Source organism: Brachyhypopomus gauderio, chromosome 17 (assembly GCF_052324685.1).
Source record: "Brachyhypopomus gauderio isolate BG-103 chromosome 17, BGAUD_0.2, whole genome shotgun sequence".
Classification (NCBI taxonomy): domain Eukaryota; kingdom Metazoa; phylum Chordata; class Actinopteri; order Gymnotiformes; family Hypopomidae; genus Brachyhypopomus; species Brachyhypopomus gauderio.
In genome coordinates this window covers 9,364,514-9,384,097 of record NC_135227.1, presented here as the reverse complement: position 1 = coordinate 9,384,097, position 19,584 = coordinate 9,364,514, and the positions used below count along the sequence as shown (strand labels likewise).

The window sequence follows — 19,584 nt, the reverse complement described above, 5'->3', positions numbered from 1 at the left end:
ACTCCCTCTCTCTCCCCCTCCTCTCTCTTCCTCTCTCCCCCCTCTCTCCCTCTCACTCCCTCTCTCTCCCCCTCCTCTCTCTTCCTCTCTCCCCCCTCTCTCCCTCTCACTCCCTCTCTCTCCCCCTCCTCTCTCTTCCTCTCTCCCCCCTCTCTCCCTTCTCTCCCCCTCCTCTCTCTTCCTCTCTCCCTCTCACTCCCTTCTCTCCCCCTCCTCTCTCTTCCTCTCTCCCCCCTCTCTCCCTCTCACTCCCCCTCTCTCCCCCTCCTCTCTCTTCCTCTCTCCCCCCTCTCTCCCTCTCACTCCCTCTCTCCCCCCTCTCTCCCCCTCCTCTCTCTTCCTCTCTCCCCCCTCTCTCCCTCTCACTCCCTTCTCTCCCCTCTCTCTCCCTCTCACTCCCCCTCTCTCTCCCTCTCTCTCCCCCTCCTCTCTCTTCCTCTCTCCCTCTCACTCCCTTCTCTCCCCCCTCTCTCCCCCTTCTTTCTCTCTCTCTCTCCCCCTTTTATTAATTTACAGGCCCCTTTTGTGATAACGTTATAAATGACTATTAAACTGGATATTGCAGCCTCTACTTCTTTCCTCATTGTTTAAACACATTTCTTTGTCTGCTTGCTTTTCCTTTGGCCCAGTGAGCCCACCTCCGCCCATTCCAAACTCCACCGACAGTGTTAGTATTTCATCCAAGTTTCTCTCTCAGTGTCCCACTGGCTGGTAAGTGCAAATACTAATACAACTGCATTCTACATAACATTCAGGAAAGGACACCAGAGAAGGTTTTATAACCTAGCAAACTGAGAATATCTTTCCCATAATTCCTCAGCAGGCAGCCAGTTGCATTCACCAAAGCCAGCAGCACTGCGAGTGAGGCTGTCAGCGGACTGGAGCGTGCTGTGGTCTCGGAGCCCCGCCCCTTGATGGAGGACAGTGTGCAGACTGGGTCCCAGGAGCCCCAGGGCTCAGAGAAGGGCTCAGAGCTGCGTTTATCTCCACAGAAGAAGTGCGTTGTGGTGGCTGACCCCCGGGGGGTTGCCAGCCCTGTTACTGGAGCTGCTCCGGCTCCCTGTGCAGGCTTACGCAAAGCCCAGTCCATACACAACATCTGCTCGGGGGGTAAGACATCCTCAAACTGCCATCTGACCTACGACATAGCAGCCGTTTAATAATGAACAAACAATGATGGGTGTGGAATTTCAGTGAAAATTCTTTAAATGTTTTTTTTTTCTTCTCATACTGTTTGCTGCGATATGAATCGTGAAAGAATAATTCTGGCTTTTCTAACTTTTCTCCCCTTTTCTGTTCTTTAACTCCTTACTCGCTGTGTGCCTCTACCAGTAATTCTGTCTATCCCTCTCTCTCCATATGTCTGTCCTGCTATGTGTCTAAATCTTTCCCTAACTTACCCATCCTTGTTTTTCAGCTGATATCTCTCTGACATCCACACGCCCCTCTAAGGACGTCTCCCATCACTCCCAACATTCTCAGTGTGCTCCACCTCCTTCGCCTAACTGCTCTCTTCCCAAGGCCCCTCCCACGAACCCCACATCTCCCCACCCCAGGGACCCGGCCCCGGCCACGCCCACTAAGCTCAAGTCCCGCTCCTACATGAGCCCCACCGCCAGCTCCATGGCGAAGATGTCTCGCTCTGTGTCCATGGGAGACGGCCTGAATGCGGGTGAGCTTGGCGACCTTCTGGCCCCAGCGGACTTCCGGCGGAGCTCGGACGCCTGTGCCCCGCGGGGCAAGGCCTCCTCCCCGATGATGCCACCGCCTGCTTCATGCCCCGCTCCTGATGTAGGATCCCCCACGGCCCACGCTGCCCTCGTCCCCAACCTCCTCGTCAGCTCCGCCTCCAGCTCCGCCTCCAAAGGCCTGCAGGGCAAACTGACCGGCAGCACTCGCCCGTCGCTGCATCCGGACATCTCCAGACCGCTGCCCGACAAGCCCTGCGTGGCCTCCTTCTCCCCCAGCGGCAGGGTGACAAAGCCTGGGCAGGGCTGGACCCCAGCGGGCGGACCGGCTCCAACACCCTCCAGCAACCTGCAGCGAATCACATCGTGCCCCTCAGGGCCCATGACCACAGAGCAACAGAAACTCTGCCCCAGCCAGACCGACGACCGAGCGGAGCTCCAGACACCCCAGGCGGGGCCGGTGCTGGAGAAGACCCAGGCATGGCGCTCCCCGAGGGCCCAGCACAGCCCGGAGCGACTGCAGCCCGACGGCGGGGCCCAGGACTCAGGTGTGCGGCGGTGCCGGTCGTCCCTTGTTCTCTCATCTGTGCCACTGTGGCTGGGTCTGCCCAAGCACATCTTTACCAGCTCTCTCCCTCCGTATCTTCCATCACTTCCTTCATCTTCTCTTCACCCTGTCCGTCCATTAACCGTTGCCGGCTGACGGGTGAGGGCCTGCTTCTGCTCTCGCTGTGCTTCCATTAACACTCAGATGGGCAGCAGCCCTCTCCACTCCGCCCTGCCCACACCGTGCTCCTCACCATCTACTCACACCATCTCACCTTCACACCGTGCTCCTCACCATCTACTCACACCATCTCACCTTCACAGCAACATCAGACTCTTCATTTTGTACGTTTATGGGCATGTAAAGTGTGTAAGTGAGAGAGAGAGACACTAACAGAATGTGCTTTCTTCATCAGATTGCGCTCTCAGTATGGACACTTGCAGACTGGTAGCTAATGAACTTCAGAACTGTTTTAAAAAGGCCTCGCACTGTTACAGGATGGTAAGTTGTCCCTGCAATACATTTTAATGTGTTTGTTAAATATATATGTAAAACATGTCTGCCTGAACACACCCAGGATATTATGTGAGACTGTGTGCAACTTTGTGTGGAAAAGTTTTTAAATATTGACCACTTAGGAGGTTAATGGGTAGGCAGTTGTGCTTTCCTAGCCTAGCACAACATGACACATTTGAAAAAAATATCAAACTTTACGTTCTGACAGATTTAACAAATCCAATCCTAAGCTATGGAGATGTTTTCATATTACACTTTATTTCTCATCACAGTGTGGCCATTAGCTTCCCATTACTCGCTTGTTCAACACCATTCTACTGCATGATAATAGTTATCTAAAAATATCAAACCACTCCTCAGAAATCTGAAGACAGTGTTAACATGACATGCTTGTGAAACAGGAGTTCTTAATATTTTTGAGTTAAAATATTCAACACCTATAAAACACACCAGGGCCTGACACTGTTCTGAAGAGGTCGAATGTGGCACCGTTCCTTCAGAGTTACAGCTGCACTTGGTCTTGTCTTATTGCATTACATTTTAATGAATGTCTGATGTTGACAAAAAGTTTGGACACACCGTCGAAACCTTATAACAACATTGTGTGTGTGTGTGTGTGTGTGTGTGTGTGTATACAGCTGAGCAGTTCCCCAGTCTGCAGCCAGGAGCAGCAGGAGATGGTTCAAGTGCTGACGGAGGCGTTCCAGTCTGTGCAGACGGAGCTGAACTCTCTGCCCTGCCCTGTGTCAGGTGGCTGGAGCAGCAGCTCTGTGTGCAGCACGCCACTGGGCGAGGGCAGGGGCGTGGCCGTGGGTAGGGGCGTGGAGGTGGGCGTGGCCGTGGGTGAGGACCGCACCCTCGCCCTGCTGGAGCAATACTCTCAGCTGCTGCTCCGTGCCGTGGAGAAGAGGATGGACAACAGAGTCTGACCATTTCTACACCCTCGTTTCACCCTCTCGGCACTCACTCCACACACACTCCTTACACCCTTCACACACACTCTTTGCATACTTCAATCTCCACACACACTCCTCGGCCGCAGTGGTGCTGAGGCCGGATCCCAGCAACAGCTTCTCTTAAACGAGGATTATAACGCACGAACAGATCACACATTCCACTAATCAGGACTCGGTTCACTCTACAGTATTTGATTTATTTTCCTTTCGACTAGTTTACCTATTGTGCTCAGTTATGGGTTGTTTTTTTTCCTTCTTCTGTGAGGGTTTGATGGAGAGTTGGTGTGTCCTGCTGCGCTAAAGCTTTCTGACCCACTAACACCACAGGTGGTCCGACTCAGGCCTTCAGCACCCCGGTGAGCTGGACTGCACTACACGGACCGCACCGTACCACCCTACCTCCCGTCAGCGTGCTGTAACTGCCCCTCTCCACAACCCCATTGCCAAATATCGTGCCGTTTTTCCTTTAACACTATATCTGGATATTTATGTGTAGAAGCGTTGACTTTCTCTCATGAAAGACTCATGAAAGATGTTTTCAAGGAGGTGAGATCTGAACTCAGTTGGCTTTTTAACAGCTCAAAGTTTCCATTTTTAGCAATAACAAGGAACCTGTTTGCTGAGAAGATCCTCAAGTAAAAGTCAGTTTTTTTGTTTTATTTTTATTCTTAAATTCTCACTCAGAATAATAGTCTCTTTTTTAGTGCAAACCCCCCCCCCCCCCCCCCATCTAAAAAAACTGTATATGCATTAAGTTTTTATGGTGTGTTTGTTGCAATGTGTGACTGTATTTATTGTCATGTGATCAGTGAATAATTGGCATTATTTATCCCCAGTTCACTATGTTGTACTGTGTGTGTTTGTTTGATGGCTGATCCTGGATATCCCCAGTGTTGGTATGGGGCCAGAGATGAGCTTGGTGTCACCAGAAAGAAATCCGCTTTCCAGGAAGGAACATTGGGGGCTTTTTAAAAATGACAGCATCCACATCACCTCCACATGAATTTTGAGGGACAGTTTTATACAAGTTAAAGAGGCTTTTTGTACTTAAAAATTGACATGATAAATGTCTGAAAAATGTGTGCCTTAATTTGTAACCAGCAATTTGTTGTATTTGATCTGACATTTTAACAAGTCATGTGTTGAATGCTGTTAGGATGCGGTCTTCCTCAAATATGATGCATTCCAGAAGTTTCGACTCAACGGCCACAGAAAACAGAACAGAAAAGGACAAGGTTTTGGTGACACAAGCTGGGACATCACATCATAAGGGAAACCTCATTCACAATGATCCAGCCATCAGCAGATGATCACCGGGGGTTTATCCTTTATTTGCCTGATTTTCTTAGATTTCATCCTAGACTAAATGGCACTGTTAAAGTTACTGTCACTCGCGTCGTAAATACGTGAGAATGAACCCCGGTTTACGAGCCTACACATTTGGGCGTAGATGTTCTCAGATGGTTCTCTTCCCTCTGACATGCTTCTTCCTTTTTGTTGGTCATATTGCTAATGATGACGTGAAGCACTTTCATTCTAGAGTGATAGTAATTTAAGGTGAGTGCATTGTGATACCACGAGAATACAGTTTCTATTGGACTTGTGTGTACTGTATACTTTCCAGCTTTTTTTTATATTGCTAAAGAACATGGTGCTTGTTCTCGGCACAGCTAACAAAACACTGAGACACTAGTTCAGTACGGCAGCCTGCTCTGTACCCAAAACCAAGTGACTTTACAATCCCAGCCCGATCCAGCCTCGGTTATGTCCTCTCATGGTAGAGAGGAGTTATACTAGCAGTTATTCTCAGTGGTGACTAATGGTCCTATTCAGGTGTTATTGAGCCCTGGTAATGCCTTCTGATCACCTACACTACTAAAGTGCTATTTGTTTTCCATGGACACATTATGCATGAGAACTGTAATAGCAAATGAATGCAGTTCTTTTGTTCCAAAAAAAAAAATCTTTAATGATTTAGCTGAACGGAGAAATAGATATGTAGGATTTTATGTAAAGCCAGAAACTTTACTGCTAGCATGAATATACTGTATGCATGAAAAGTAGAGGACTGTAGGGTCTGTGGGACTGAAGACCTGTTCTCTGCACTAGGACGCATGGATGTACATTTGACCTGCCACATGAACCCTCGTTCAGGGCATTGCCAGCCACCATATGGTCACCTGGGTTTATCAGCTACTGCATGGGTACAGGAGGCTTCCCTTACAGGTGGACCAGAACACGTGTGTTTCTCATTTGAAACCCATGAGTTGATTTGTTTTCCACTACTAAATGACATGTTTTTTATCTTCAGTGTCACCTGAGGCAAAAGAAAATCTCAGATGTGAATAAATTTGTATTTATTAAGCAGCAAATCTGTTTTGTTTTTTTTTGTGTGTGTGTGAATGACGACAACATCCAAAAGCCATTTATTCCAACTGGGTTGAGTAGACCATAGTTTGAGCAGGGAGGTGTGAAGAGAGAAGACACATCATAAGATTAATAATTACTCTGCTCAGCATCAGTCTGTTACAACTTCCTTAACCTTTGTCATATACAGTACATTTCCCATATTTTGAACATAATTACATCAGTTTAATTGCATCCACAGTGATGCACACACACCAGGCACTTTATAATAAACACTTTGTAGGTGGACAGTTGGCTTCTACTTTTGACAGATTTGTTACGATGGTATTAACTAGATTCTTGATATTTTTGGGTGGTGGACAGCTCTCAGACCAGCAGTAACTCGGACATAAATAAAAAACCCTGCAGGGTCTCCCCTTCACAAACACACAGACAAAAGTTTTAATGCTGCAATAATAATATTAGGGAATAAACCCTCCTAAATTGAGATGGCCAATGTCGTGTCATTATTATATATGGGTGTAACGGGTGGGAATCCCATCAACCCACTTTTCATGTCCTGGTATTTTCACATTGTGACAATAAGGGGGGGATTGGGAAACATTCCCAGATGATGAGACGATGAGGTGACCTGCATCACTGTGCATTTTTCAGTGGCACTAAAAGAACAGAATTGTTAAAAGGTTGAATGTTGAACTCTGATGATGGTCTGTGGTCATACTGAACCCACAGTTCCAGAAAGTGAATCCACCAGTTGGAAGTAGTTGTACTTGATGTCATAATCCATATCATACCAAAAATTTACTGCAATGAAACAAAAACATAAGGCTCACTTTCTGGTCTTTTTTCAGCAGCTAACAGTATACTATATGGTTGTCACAATAGACCAAAAGACTAGAAAATCATGCACTTTAAATAAAGCAAGCATTATGAATATTGAGATTACTTCAATCTCATTTAAAAATGGCTTTAAATTAACGAAAATAATTTTAAAAGACATGCAGGAGACCTGGTGCCCTTACGACAGTACCTGCTATACATCCATGAGACTGCCGGACATGGTGAAACCAGAGGGATGGGAGGTAAAGCATTTCTCCTGCCCTTACAGTGCAGTGGAGGGGCTGGGCCAGCCTGTAGGAGGGATACCGCCTCAGGTCTGGATCCAGGGGATCTAGGGGGATCCAGGGCACCTAGAGATCACTTATGATCAGATAACATGAACTGAGACTTATCTGAAATAACATATGTCAAATACAAGTTACATAAAAGTTAGTCCAAAACCTTAAGCATGTTCTGTTCATTTCCGACTTAATAGTGTAATGGGAATTTGAACTTAACACTTAATTCACAAGATTATCATTGTCTATTCTATTTAGTTAGCAGGTAACGTAGCCTAATAAAATTGCAGTATTTCGTGTAAAAAGTGCTTTAAGAAAACTCATAATGCTTCACCTTTTCTGACTCCTCTTCATCCACTATTTCAAAACTGCCATCTTGTTTCTGTTTGTATGTAGCCTGTTGGTAACGCTCTGCACAAAGAAATTACAGCAGCACAATCTCACTCAGCGTTTCCTAAGGACAGATACCAGATTGCCAGGATAAATAGAGATCTACTGTGAAATGAGCCCTACTTTCTGAGACTTTTTTTCCTTAGAGGATTACTGCAACATATGATGTGATGGAAACAAAATGGAGATTTAAACAAGAGTCCCGTGAATATGAAGGGACTATAGAGAAAGTCAAAGATGAAACGGCTCCAAGTGACAAGGTAAAAGAAGCTTCATAAGGTTTCGAGTTACATTGGACTCTCCAAGACCAGAGTGTAGCGTTCCTCAACCCAAACCCTGGGGCCCACCTGACGGTTCCCCACGTTTTCTCTGTCCATGTTTCCATCACATTAGGTTAGAGTAAAAATGGCTAGTAAAAGGGTGTGAAGGGCAGAAAAATGCAACGCTATCATAAGGACGTCTGCTTGCCATATGGTATGAAAGGCCGATCAGTGGGAGGGAGCAGAATGAATTTCTTTTCTCCTGAGATAACACAGTATAGGTTCTCATAGGGGTCTTTGTGCACTGTAAGGTAAACAGAATTACATTTATAGTGAGAAATTTGTCTGTGAAATGATTTGTGAAGATTATGTTCTTTGTTTCAGACCTGAGCTTGTTCAAACTTACATGATGTGACTGCTCTTTCCTCTCCTAACCAGAAATTCACAGCATCAGGAAGCCTTCCTGAGGAACACACAACACCCACATCAGACATATGACTTAAAAGGTGCAGTCCATGATATGACAGCAAAACTGATAAGACACGAAAATCTTTCTTCTTAAATTGAATTTGAAACATTCAAACCACTGTGCAGAAACCAGTATCCATAAACCCTATTACTGCTTATAAAGCAATGAAATCAGAGACACTAATATTTTATGATTAATTTCCCAGTGAACGTAAAACAGATTTTAAAAAATGACTGTGACATCATGTTAGAGATGTCCAAATCAAACCAGTTGGTGAAGCTCTTTGAAGTGATTGCATGCTCTGGTTTGGATGACAAATGTATGTAGACCCAATTATAGTATGTAATCCGAATTAATGCATGTAGACCCAATCAGGATTTACCGAGTGCTTCACTCATCCATGAGATGTGGGTCTGAACATCTCCAGTGAGCTCTGGCAGTTCCTCCGTCAGATTGGAGCACTGCTTCTGCACATAGAACACCCCACTGCTCTTTGCCTTTCCCTCTACAATGTCCAGCAGGGAGGAGAAGGTCATGTGACGCTCTTCAGGCATCACAAATCTATCTCCGCTTACAGCATCTGCATAACCACTTGGGGTAACAGCCACACTGATGACCTTTGTGCCAACCACATTTCTGGGGGAATAAAAATTTTAATTGTTTAAAAAAAGAAACTTTAACATTACTCTAACAGAAAGAATGATTTTGATTAGCTCACCTCAGGTATGTTGGGTTCCATTTAGACAATGCTGGCCAATCATTGATTGCATTACGAATTATGCATGGTTTATTTGGGCTAATCCAGTCACGGTAGAACTGTAGTGGATCAGGGGGACCATCCAGGTATGGCACTGACGCATTCAAGTAAAGTTCTAAAGAGTACAGAACACAGTACCCATATGATCAGTTCTTGGGGTTTCTTAACTTTATTTCTGCCATTACAACAACTGGTAATGCAAATAAATAAATTGCAAATGACAAATAAATGGAAATGCCAAATCCTGAATTCGGATGGTCTAAAGGTGTTCAACAAAACAGTCAGCAAGTCTTCTCTTGGTTTCTCCAGTGAGCTGATTATATCACTTGCAAGTAAAACATCTCCCACAGTAAAGCATAACACTTTAACATTATTTTAGTAGCATTAGTTTTAATACATGTATATGCAGCAGCACATCTAGAACAGTATACAATACCACAGTTATTACACAAAAGGTCATTTATCTCGCTCTTGGCAAGGATGGTTCAAAATATGCGCCCATGGAAAGCTAGATCATTTTGCTTCTGATCAATGAGAGCCAGGCTGAGGTTTGCAAAAGACCGTAAGGATTGGACCATAGAAGACTGGAGCAAAGTCATCTTTGGAGTGCAACTTTGTCCAAAGTCTTTTTTGGTTAAACAGAGACATTGAGAGGCTTACAAGCCACAATATCTCATCCACTGTGAAGTTTGATGGAAAATTTGTGCTCTAGGGGTGCATTAGCAAGGCTGCATTTGGACAGATTTGTCTTTGTGAAGTTTGTATGAATCCAGCCATATGTAATAAGGTCATGTTGGAAGAAAACCTGCTTCCTTCTGACAAACTTTCCCAACTCTGAGGACTGGTGTTTCCAACAGGACCGTGCTCCATGCCAGAGCATAGAGTAGTTAGAGAGCCATCACATCAAGAATGTTTTAGTGGTCTTTTCCAGAGCTGTGCAAGCACGTATATCTCAACTAGTCCAGGAGACAAAAATAGTTATTGGCTCTTAACTCACTTACCACGGGCTTCTTTGGGGAAATCCTTCAAACAGTTCTTCACTTCTTCCATAGTCTATCCTCACTTGTCATCTCGGCAAGGGCAGAATATCTAATTATATCAAGTACTCACTCCGTTCAACCCATAAGCTAAATATCCTTAATTACATCATCATAAACAAGCTAATGAAACACGAACGTATCTATTGCTGTTAACGCAATTCTGGAGCTACTTGCTCAGCACATACACAACCTTCGATTACACTACAATATACAGCTATTGTAACAAGAGTCATTTACTGCAGTTCAACGCGTATGAACGCGTGCTTGTGTTGGTTGATCTCTTCCGTTCTTGCGCACGTTTGTAGCGTTACTTGATTGCAATCGCAATTATGTCTCCCTCTGCTGGATGGAGACTGTAACGCTAGTGTTGTTCGCCTAATTATGTTTTACAGCGTCCTGTTACGTCACTCTTCGGCGTTGGCTTCACACTTGGTGTCAATTAGTAAGGGTGCGCAATTGAAAGCTACATGCGTGGAAAAGACCGTTTTAAGATACTTCAGACTGGTACAAACTCTTTATAAAATATACAGTTGAGTTAATCTGTATATTCACATTCCTTTGATGGATTCATTGTAACATGGATGAAGAGGCATCGCTTGAGTCTTACTTTGACCAGTCAATTGCTGTAAGTTTGTGCTAGTTAACAATGTTAAGAAAAATATGAGAGGCTGTTTTCCTCCTTATGGTGCCACACACATATGCATATGATTAATCACCTGTGCACTTTGCAGGGTTCATCTGAGTACATTTTTGAAGGGGACTTGGGTTTGCAGGGCCCTCCACAGCTGCAGGATCCTTCTTTCTTGTCCTCGTCTATCTCTAGCCAGCATAAAGACCTCTCTGAAGACCTAGACCTGAGCTTCCTGCCCGATGAACTCGGTGGCCAGGACGAGCCTCCAGAGACGGCTGGTGCCCGTTCAAATGAGGACAGTGGAGTGTACCCAGACTGCACGCCAACTGAGTCTGCAGTTCAGGACACCAGCAGGGCTCAGCAGGCGGCCTCCCCCTTCTGCTCCCTGCCAATGACCCCCATGACCCCTATGACCCCCGTCGCTCCAGTGGCAGAGAGTTCTGGAATTATCCCACAGTTACAGTAAGATGTTTTTGCTTTTAATTAAACGTTTGACATGCTGCCATCAAGCTGATAAGATGTAAATATTTCAAAATGAATGAATAGATGTTGACAAGTATAAGAGAGGAAATAGTACTAATCATATTTCATATGAATGTATCTCAGTACATCTTTTTGCACTTCATGACAGAACACAATAGGGTCCACAAAATGTACAGGGATGTACACTAGTGTATTAGGGGAGAAAGTATGCAATTGAGTACAATTTGAGTATTACTGCTATTGCTAATGATGGAGACTGTATGTGAAGTAACGTTGGATGTGGAACATCAATTTACAACATAATGTATTTTAAATTGGACTGACCAAATGCTAAAAATCATGATTAATCAGCAAAGCATTTATTTTTTCCAGCCCTAAATGAATTGAATGTTAGGCATAGTTTGCAGATGCTGAAACTGCACATTCCCTTTGTCACTTTGTGTGATTTTACCTCTGATAACGTCAGGTCACTGTTTATAAACTGTAGCATTTTGACTGGTGGATGGCTGGAACTGGAAGTTGACTAGGATTAGATGCTACCTGATGAGTAAACATGTATAGTAATGGCTATACACCTGCATTTGGTTGTGTGCAGAAACATTGTATCCACAGTAAACCTGGCTTGTCCACTGGACCTGAAGGCCATTGCTCTTCAGGCTCGAAATGCTGAGTACAACCCAAAGGTAAATTTAATCTGGACCAAATAGAACCAAATTTCTTTTATGGTAGATTCAGATCTCGCTGTCTAATCTAAGATTAAGGAAAGAAATTAAATATACTACATAAGTACTAATATTATGAATAAGAGGCAGTCATCACTAGTAGCACATGATTTATTTTGTTTAACACTGTGTGTTCTACCATGTCCAAATTCTGTACATTGACAGCGATTTGCCGCTGTCATAATGAGGATCCGTGAGCCCAGGACCACTGCACTGATCTTCAGCTCTGGAAAGATGGTCTGCACTGGGGCAAAGAGGTTAGGTCCTTCCAATAAAAAAAAGACCAGCAACACATAATTATTTGTTCTGTATGAGCTTGGTTTATTGTGAGCAGCATGACATTGATTCTGCATAGAGACTTGATTTGACGTCATGTGATAGTGAAGTTTTTGTTACCATGGCCGTCTCTGTTGCTAAATTACTGTTTGTCTGGTTTCACACAGTGAAGAGCAGTCTCGTCTTGCTGCGAGGAAGTATGCACGTGTGGTGCAGAAACTTGGCTTTCCAGCAAAGTTCCTTGACTTCAAGATCCAGAACATGGTTGGGAGCTGTGACGTGTGCTTCCCCATACGTCTGGAGGGCCTGGTTCTGACCCACCAACAGTTCAGCAGGTTTGGCCAAACAAGTGGCCTTTTCTTTAAGCAAATACGAGTACTCACCTTTGTATACCTGCTATCATTTCCCCCTCACAGCTATGAGCCTGAGCTGTTTCCTGGGTTGATCTACCGCATGGTGAAGCCACGTATTGTCTTACTGATTTTTGTGTCTGGGAAAGTTGTCCTTACAGGTATGAAGGGGTGAGGTGCACTGTTTACCTTTTTTACAGTCACTACCAGTGTATGAACCTTTTTTTCCACACCATACATTATGCTTGTTTTTTTCTACCTCCTGAAACTCTCAATCCTTTACTCTCTTCATAAGGTATTTTTTAACATTTGCCAAATGAATTTATACAGTGGTTGAATTTTAACCGAAAAGAATTTGAGGCCTTTTTTTGTTTAATTGTTTTTCTCCATGTTTAAATCCAGGCGCTAAAGATCGCTCTGAAATCTACGAAGCTTTTGAGAACATCTACCCGATTCTGAAGGGATTCCGGAAACAGTGAAAAGAAAGTTCCTTTTTGCTTTTTTGAAGAATGATATAAGCTATCAAATGTGAAAAAGATATAAAGTCAAATATAAGAGTACAGAGCCTTCATTTCCAAGGGAGACAATTTCATCTAAGGATTATTTATGTGAATCATCTTGTTTGTTTGTTTGTTTCAGGAGCTCTGCACATTATTTGAGTGTATTTGGCAAAGTGAGAGCAGGAAATGTATTGCTACCGTATTTCGCTACGGTGCCGTCCTATAAAAGTCTGATATTCCACCATCGAGTTCCGACTGTTTTTCGAACCCGAAATGAAACGATTCGTCGCGCCGCTGCAGAAACCGTCGCGGTCCGTGCGGGTTTCCTGCGCCGCTTCTGATTGGCGGACGAGGGTACGGACGGAACGCGCTCGCGCACCAGCGCGTGCGCGCACGCGACACATACATAAACAAAACGCGTCACGTGGTAAAGCAAAGCCCAACCGTACGGCACCATTAGTCACTAACCTTGTGTAATCTCTCGACTTCGAGGAGATTACGAGTAGAGACACCGCGTTTTTATTTATTTATTACATGAATATGTCACCAGAGACGAGGTAAAGTGCGCTTGTATCCCCACAGGACGTCGTAGCGCGGAAAGCGGCGGTAAATATGGCGTGTCCCTCGGAAAGCGACGTTCGGGTGCTCGGCCCCTCGGATAAGGGCGCACAGGGGGCTCCGCCGGGGGGCCGAGCGCACTCGCAGCCGTATCGGGCACCTCCCGCGGCCGCTGTGGCCTCGCCGGCGTCTGTGATGGCGGAGTCGGTGGACGACGCGGAGGGTCTGTACGTGGCCGTGGAGCGGTGTCCCCTCTGCAACACGGCGCGCCGCAGGCTGACCTGCGCTCGCTGCATTCAAGCTGGAGACTTCGTGTACATCGACGGCAGGAATCCCGAAAGGTTCGTTTCCTCGGGTAGAAACTGTTCTGTTATTTCTCCGTTTTGCTAAAAAAAAGCCATAAAACATAACAATAATGTAGGGAGGTGATATAACGAGCACGCGCGCCATGAACTCAGGTGTGTGTGCGCGCGAGCGTTAGTGTTATGGAGACGGGTACGTTAGCTAGCACATGCTAACAGTCAGGATGAACAAAGATGTCCGTGGTGGCTTAACTAGACGTTTTATTTCTTGTTGGTGAGCTGAGAGAATGTGATCACCAGTGGCCACAACCTGACGAGAATAAGCATTTGTTTAGTTAAATCCCGTAAAAATAAACTTTGCAGCGGCGACAACCTGCGCTAGACGGATGGCTTTGTTGTTAGCCGAGAGGCGGCTAGCTGGGTAGCTGAGTCATAAGTTCACAATGTTGTGCCAAGCGTCTAAGCTTCCCTTAAAACGTATAAAACTCGTGTTGCTATCGACAAGTCAAATATATATAGCTAGCCTATGTTCTGTTGCAGGTTAACTATCTAACTATCGAAAATCTTAAAACTAGGCCTGTGATCATGTCTTGTGTTGGAACACAAAGCATCTTGTTGTTGTTTTCGGCTTGTGTTGCCTTCTGTAACTGGACGAAGGCTTTGTGCATCTTATCAAATCGATTCATGTTTTTAGATACACAGAAAAATTGGAAAGACTACGGAAGATGAAAAATGAGAAGGAGCATCTTCAGCAAAGGTTACGATCAAATTAACCGCCATGAATTTTCACATTATTTACGTATAGTCTTAGTAATACATAGATTTTAATTAACGTTTGTATGATCTATGTACAGTTAATTAACATTCATGTGCCATTTCTTGTTCTAGAGTTACAGAAGCCATGGCCAAGAAGGTCCAGGCAGACAAACTTGTAAGTTAATAGTTTGTAAACTACACGCAGTTTGTCCCAGGTTGCAAATGGACTTATGTGATCTCTGAGGAGTGTTTTATTACATGCCCACTCACTGTTAATTGTGACTTTGTTCGTGACAGAAGTGGAAGATCATGTCGTGCAAGATGAAGATCGAACAGCTCAAAGAAGCAATCTGTATTGGGAATGATGAAGTGAAGAGTGGTCAGTTCTCAGCACACGTACTTTCGTGTCATTTCGATCTTTGTTTGCCTCTTGAAACCTCCAGGTGTGATGACCAGTCCCCCATCCCTCCTGTCTTCCTCTTTTAAGGCAAAGATCGGTTGCTCCGCTCCCAGGAGGAAGGCCAGAGGCTGCAGCGGCGGGCTAGTCGCCATCAGGAGAAGCGAGACAAGATCGAGCGTCATAACCGTCGCCTGAACGAGCTGATGGACAGGAGAGCTAAAGAGATGCAGGGCACGCTGGGGGCCCTGGCCGAGGTGCGGAGGGGACACATCCTGGAACTCGGCACCTACATCTTCCCCACGCAGGAAGAGAAACAGGGGAGCAGGTTAGAAAAGCGGAGTTTAATATGATGGCCATATTAATGTTGGGGATAAAGTCCGTTAGTCACAATTACAGAATGCGCTGACCACTTACCTGAAGCTTTAATTTAGCACAACATGGAGACTGTGCATAAAGTCAAATTTATATAGCGCTTTTTAAAATTTTTACAAAGTTGTCACAAAGCAGCTATACAATTATATGGATCCAGATCCCTAATGAGCAAGCCAGATGTGACAGTGGCAAGGAAAAACTACCTATGATGTCAGGGATTAGGAAGAAACCTTGGGAGGACCAAGACTCAAAAGGGAACCCATCCTCCATTGGGCGGCCCGCTAGCAGAAGTCCGTATTTAAAGTTCAAATATAGTTCTATGGTTATAGTTCTAATTCCAGGCCGAGTAGTCACAGTCCCTCACAGTCCCTGGTGAACCTCAGGTAGGAGTTGGCATCAGTGCGTCCTCTTGCGGCAATGGCACATCCAACCACGGCACCGGCACATCTACTGGCCAGCCAGACCAACTCTTGGGTGCTTGTATGGAATTCTCTTGGGTAGAAGCATGCAACCAAGATATAAAATAGAGTTTGAGTATGTGAACATCAATTTAGATGACCATCTATTTAAACAGACATACATAGTTCACATGCTATTGATTAGCATGTGGCTCCGGCAGGATAACTAAAGGGAGTGGCCTGGAGGTGACCACAGTCATGAGGGCTCACTGAGCCATTGCTTTCCACCCAAGTCATTGTCACAACTAGTGATCACACGACATGGCTGAACGACAGCATCAGAATCTCAGATTCCCAGAAGACTCGGCGACTGGCGCCCCAGAGTTCCACACCTTCACATGTAGAATATTAATCGAAGGCTAGCAAAAGTTAGCAAAGCATAGCTTGGTCATCCTCCAGCTCTTCTCTGACTTTATTGACCACAACATTTTTGTTAATTATTTTTGGGAAGTATCCAATATCTGCAGCATTGTAACTTACACCTGAAAAAAGCAATAACAAAAAACAAAACCAAACAAAGCCCCGAGCAACACCGCTGTGTCCGTCCCCCTTGTGCCAGAAAACCATGCTCCTATCATGTTAGTTTTACAAATAACCAGTCAGCTGTGGTCATGTAGACAGAGACTGATTATCGACTCCAAATTAGCAGCATAGAATATGGCTGTAAAATAAGGCACAACAACATGTGGGTTAAAATGGGCCTAATAAAATCACCAGTGAGTGCAGGTAAAAGGTATGCGTTTCTAATAAGGTGGCCTAGAATAAAAATATGTCTTAACCTGACGGTAAAGAAAATCAAAATACCAGCTGAGGCTTTTGCACTAGCCTAAGGTAATAGTGCCTGTGTTCTTAGTCCCACCTGAAGAGTGACCTCATGTTGTGGCCTCCTATGGGTTTTGTTGTAAGCTTTAGGCTGGAATAAAAGGTTTTCTAACTACGTTTCTGTTATCCAGGGACCCAGCGGATCCCGCTGTGGCGGAATATGACTTTGCCCTCACGTCTAGCACCGTGAGTGAGTTAGCTGAGGCCCGCCGGACCACTTACATGTCTGGCCGCTGGATCTGGGATGACCAGAATGGAGAGACGAGCATCAGCATCACTGGGCCTCACGTCACACTTCCCAGCAATGGAGACTGCTCAGCTTACTTCAACTGGGTAGAGGAGAAGAGCACGAATCCTGGCCCAGGTGCACTTTCTGCAGCTACTTGCTTTACTGTCTTCGCTGTGTTTAGACATTTACACCAAACTCAGCTTCCACTGCACTTAGGGCACTGCTGAAGCAGTTCCCTGTCCCTTGACCCCTGACCCAGCGATCTGTTCAACACGGTGTTTACTGTATGCCAGGTGCAGTAAGCATTACTCCACAGAGCTCAATGGCAGTTCATAAAGACATTTGCTTGTCTGAATTAAGTATTTGGTTTAAAGGGTTTACTAGAATGCAAAATGTATTTTGTCTGAATGCATTTTGAGATTGTAAAATAGTTTCCCCAGGCCATATCAGATCCCAATCTTAACAGAAACTGTAGATTGTTATGATTAGTACATAAAACTAAAAATACCCCTCATCAATGCAGTAAATTAATGGTTATTGCTCAACATTTGTGACTGACTGTGTTTTGTTTATCTAGAAATGGATCACATCAATCCAGCTCATACCATTAGTGCAGCCCTCTGCTATGCCACTCAGCTTGTTAACATCCTCTCTCATATTTTAGAAGTCAATCTGCCCAAAAAGCTGTGCAACAGGTAAATGCCCCTGAATGGTCTAAATGCTGTTCTGTCAAATGCTAACACAAATTAAATGGAGCCATTATAAACGTGTTCGTGTATTTCACAGACGTTACACTGTAGTGGTCACCACACTTCTTATGACCTCATTGTTTGCCTGATTCTGCTCTTTCCAGTGAATTCTGCGGTGATAATTTGAGCCGTTACAGGTTTACTCGCGCCGTCAACAAACTCAACACCAACATCCTGCATCTCTGTTTCTCTCAGGTAACTCAGTCGCTCCACACGCAACCTTCCATGAAGCTGCAAACTCCTTTTACGTACACTCTACATTTCCATGTTTTGTCAGCATGTGGACAGTGAGCTGCTACACCCCCACCACACACTGAGAAACATCATGTTTTTGGTCTCTCCAGAGAACCAGAACCTTGGCAGGTGCGAAAGAATGTAACATTTCTCCCAGCCGATTTATACACAGCTAATCACGTCTCCCTGAGCCTGTCATTTTCTCTTTTTACCCACTTCTTCCCCCCCTCCATCCAAACTCTGAACAGAACGGGGCCGTTTGAGGTGCGCGCAGACCTGGAAGACTCCATGGAGTTTGTGGAGCCAGAGGCAGCAGGCCCTGCGGAGGACAGTGGAGACGAGGCGGTGTCTGACGAAGAGACGGACTTGGGTACGGACTGGGAGACGGTTCCTAGCCCCCGCTTCTGCGACATCCCCTCACAACCTATGGACATGTCCCAGAGCACCGCCATGCAGGCTTCCCAGCCGGCAACAAACGCCGGGGGGATGATCTCCTCGGCTGCTGCCTCCGTCAGCTCCTGGTTCCGTCGCTGAGACCCAGCCTGGAGTGGGGTGGAGAGTAAGATTGTTGTAGCTATGCAAATGATGTCTCCCCCTTTTAGCAGATCCCACAGGAAAAAGGGATGTTTTGGGACCTGCCTGCATGCAAAGAATGTGTGTTCTGGGGGGCATGGGTAGAGGAGGAATGGGTTGACTTTTAATGTAGAAATAGGACCTGGTGAAATAGCTCTCGCTGAGATTTCTGACCTTCTGTAGCTCACAAACACTGTAGAAGCTCCATCATTATGCACTGTTGACATTTCTTCTGTATACTCTTAATGTTTGACAACACTGAAGAGACGTGACAAGATATACTACAAAATCTGGTATCTTGGGCAACTGATGTTTCACAATGCAGGACTTATTACATTGTTTATTGAAGACTAAAGCATGAACTGTGTGCTGGGCAAACTCACCAAGCCTGGAATTCTGCCTTCTCATGGGTATGAGATGCCTCTCAAAACCAGTGCGGAATGCACTCGCGCAGAATAAGCCTGTTGTGTTCAGGCATTTTAGCAGTGCAAAAGTAGTTAATGCAGGGCATTGCATGTCGGACTCACCTTGGCTGTTGGGGTGGACTGTGATTGCAGGCTTTTGCTTGGGAACACAACCCAAATAATGCAAATGCTGTAGTAGTGTAGGGGAACGGAAAGGATGATTGGTGTATTTTTCATTAAATTACACCGGGACATTTAAATAAACGTAGGGATGATTTTTATGATGTTGAGTTATTTTACAACGACTTCCTTTTCTTCAGCTACCACTATGGATTGTCAGGCATGAACCGGAAAGTGATGCTTTAAAGTGACACTGCAGACTACATCACTGTTGGGTTTGGTGTTATTTAATAATTATTTACTCTTGGGAAAAGTGCACTCTTTTACATTTGTAGGACACTTGTGTAAAGGTGTCAAGTAATATTTTGTATATCTGGGCAAAACAAGTTTTATTAAACTGAAAACATATTCAGAACACCAATCAAGACAATACCAGAAAATTCATACCTCCCAAATAATAATTAAGCATTTCAACTTTTCAAATCAGGGATTTGCTGCATTGGTTTGTCAGACATTTTGTTTCAAGAAGGAAAAAAA

The 19,584-nt window shown here is 44.9% G+C and overlaps 4 protein-coding genes across 5 annotated transcripts in view; 3 read left to right on the top strand and 1 right to left on the bottom strand.

The window, feature by feature from the left end:
• mapkbp1 (mitogen-activated protein kinase binding protein 1) overlaps positions 1 to 6,079 on the top strand; it is a 36,744-nt gene extending 30,665 nt beyond the window's left edge. The window contains 6 exon segments of the mRNA XM_076978677.1: positions 630 to 711; positions 821 to 1,110; positions 1,418 to 2,302; positions 2,305 to 2,394; positions 2,651 to 2,736; positions 3,390 to 6,079. Of these exon segments, the coding sequence (XP_076834792.1) occupies positions 630 to 711; positions 821 to 1,110; positions 1,418 to 2,302; positions 2,305 to 2,394; positions 2,651 to 2,736; positions 3,390 to 3,680 (1,724 nt within the window). The 3' untranslated portion in view covers positions 3,681 to 6,079.
• Positions 6,050 to 10,406, bottom strand: jmjd7 (jumonji domain containing 7). The gene is made up of 8 exons (XM_076978693.1): positions 10,070 to 10,406; positions 9,030 to 9,183; positions 8,694 to 8,947; positions 8,249 to 8,305; positions 8,051 to 8,146; positions 7,527 to 7,603; positions 7,105 to 7,264; positions 6,050 to 6,878 (listed from the first exon to the last, which is right to left on the bottom strand). Exons 1-8 carry the CDS (start codon positions 10,116 to 10,118, stop codon positions 6,790 to 6,792), a joined length of 936 nt encoding a protein of 311 aa, XP_076834808.1. The 5' UTR covers positions 10,119 to 10,406; the 3' UTR covers positions 6,050 to 6,789.
• A 22-nt stretch (positions 10,407 to 10,428) lies between these two features.
• tbpl2 (TATA box binding protein like 2) lies at positions 10,429 to 13,406 on the top strand. Of its 2 annotated transcripts, XM_076978692.1 has the most exons (7): positions 10,435 to 10,733; positions 10,840 to 11,201; positions 11,818 to 11,905; positions 12,110 to 12,201; positions 12,388 to 12,555; positions 12,637 to 12,731; positions 12,973 to 13,406. In XM_076978692.1, the coding sequence occupies exons 1-7, from the start codon at positions 10,686 to 10,688 to the stop codon at positions 13,047 to 13,049; spliced, it is 930 nt and encodes a 309-aa protein (XP_076834807.1). In that variant the 5' UTR covers positions 10,435 to 10,685; the 3' UTR covers positions 13,050 to 13,406. The 2 variants fall into 2 exon arrangements, with proteins under 2 accessions (XP_076834806.1, XP_076834807.1); XM_076978691.1 differs by having other exon boundaries at positions 10,429 to 10,733; positions 12,388 to 12,731.
• A 75-nt stretch (positions 13,407 to 13,481) lies between these two features.
• atg14 (autophagy related 14) lies at positions 13,482 to 19,310 on the top strand. The gene is made up of 10 exons (XM_076978683.1): positions 13,482 to 13,969; positions 14,625 to 14,687; positions 14,819 to 14,861; positions 14,984 to 15,065; positions 15,174 to 15,411; positions 16,870 to 17,102; positions 17,545 to 17,662; positions 17,821 to 17,911; positions 17,994 to 18,079; positions 18,199 to 19,310. Exons 1-10 carry the CDS (start codon positions 13,683 to 13,685, stop codon positions 18,482 to 18,484), a joined length of 1,527 nt encoding a protein of 508 aa, XP_076834798.1. The 5' UTR covers positions 13,482 to 13,682; the 3' UTR covers positions 18,485 to 19,310.
• Positions 19,311 to 19,584: the final 274 nt, after the last annotated feature.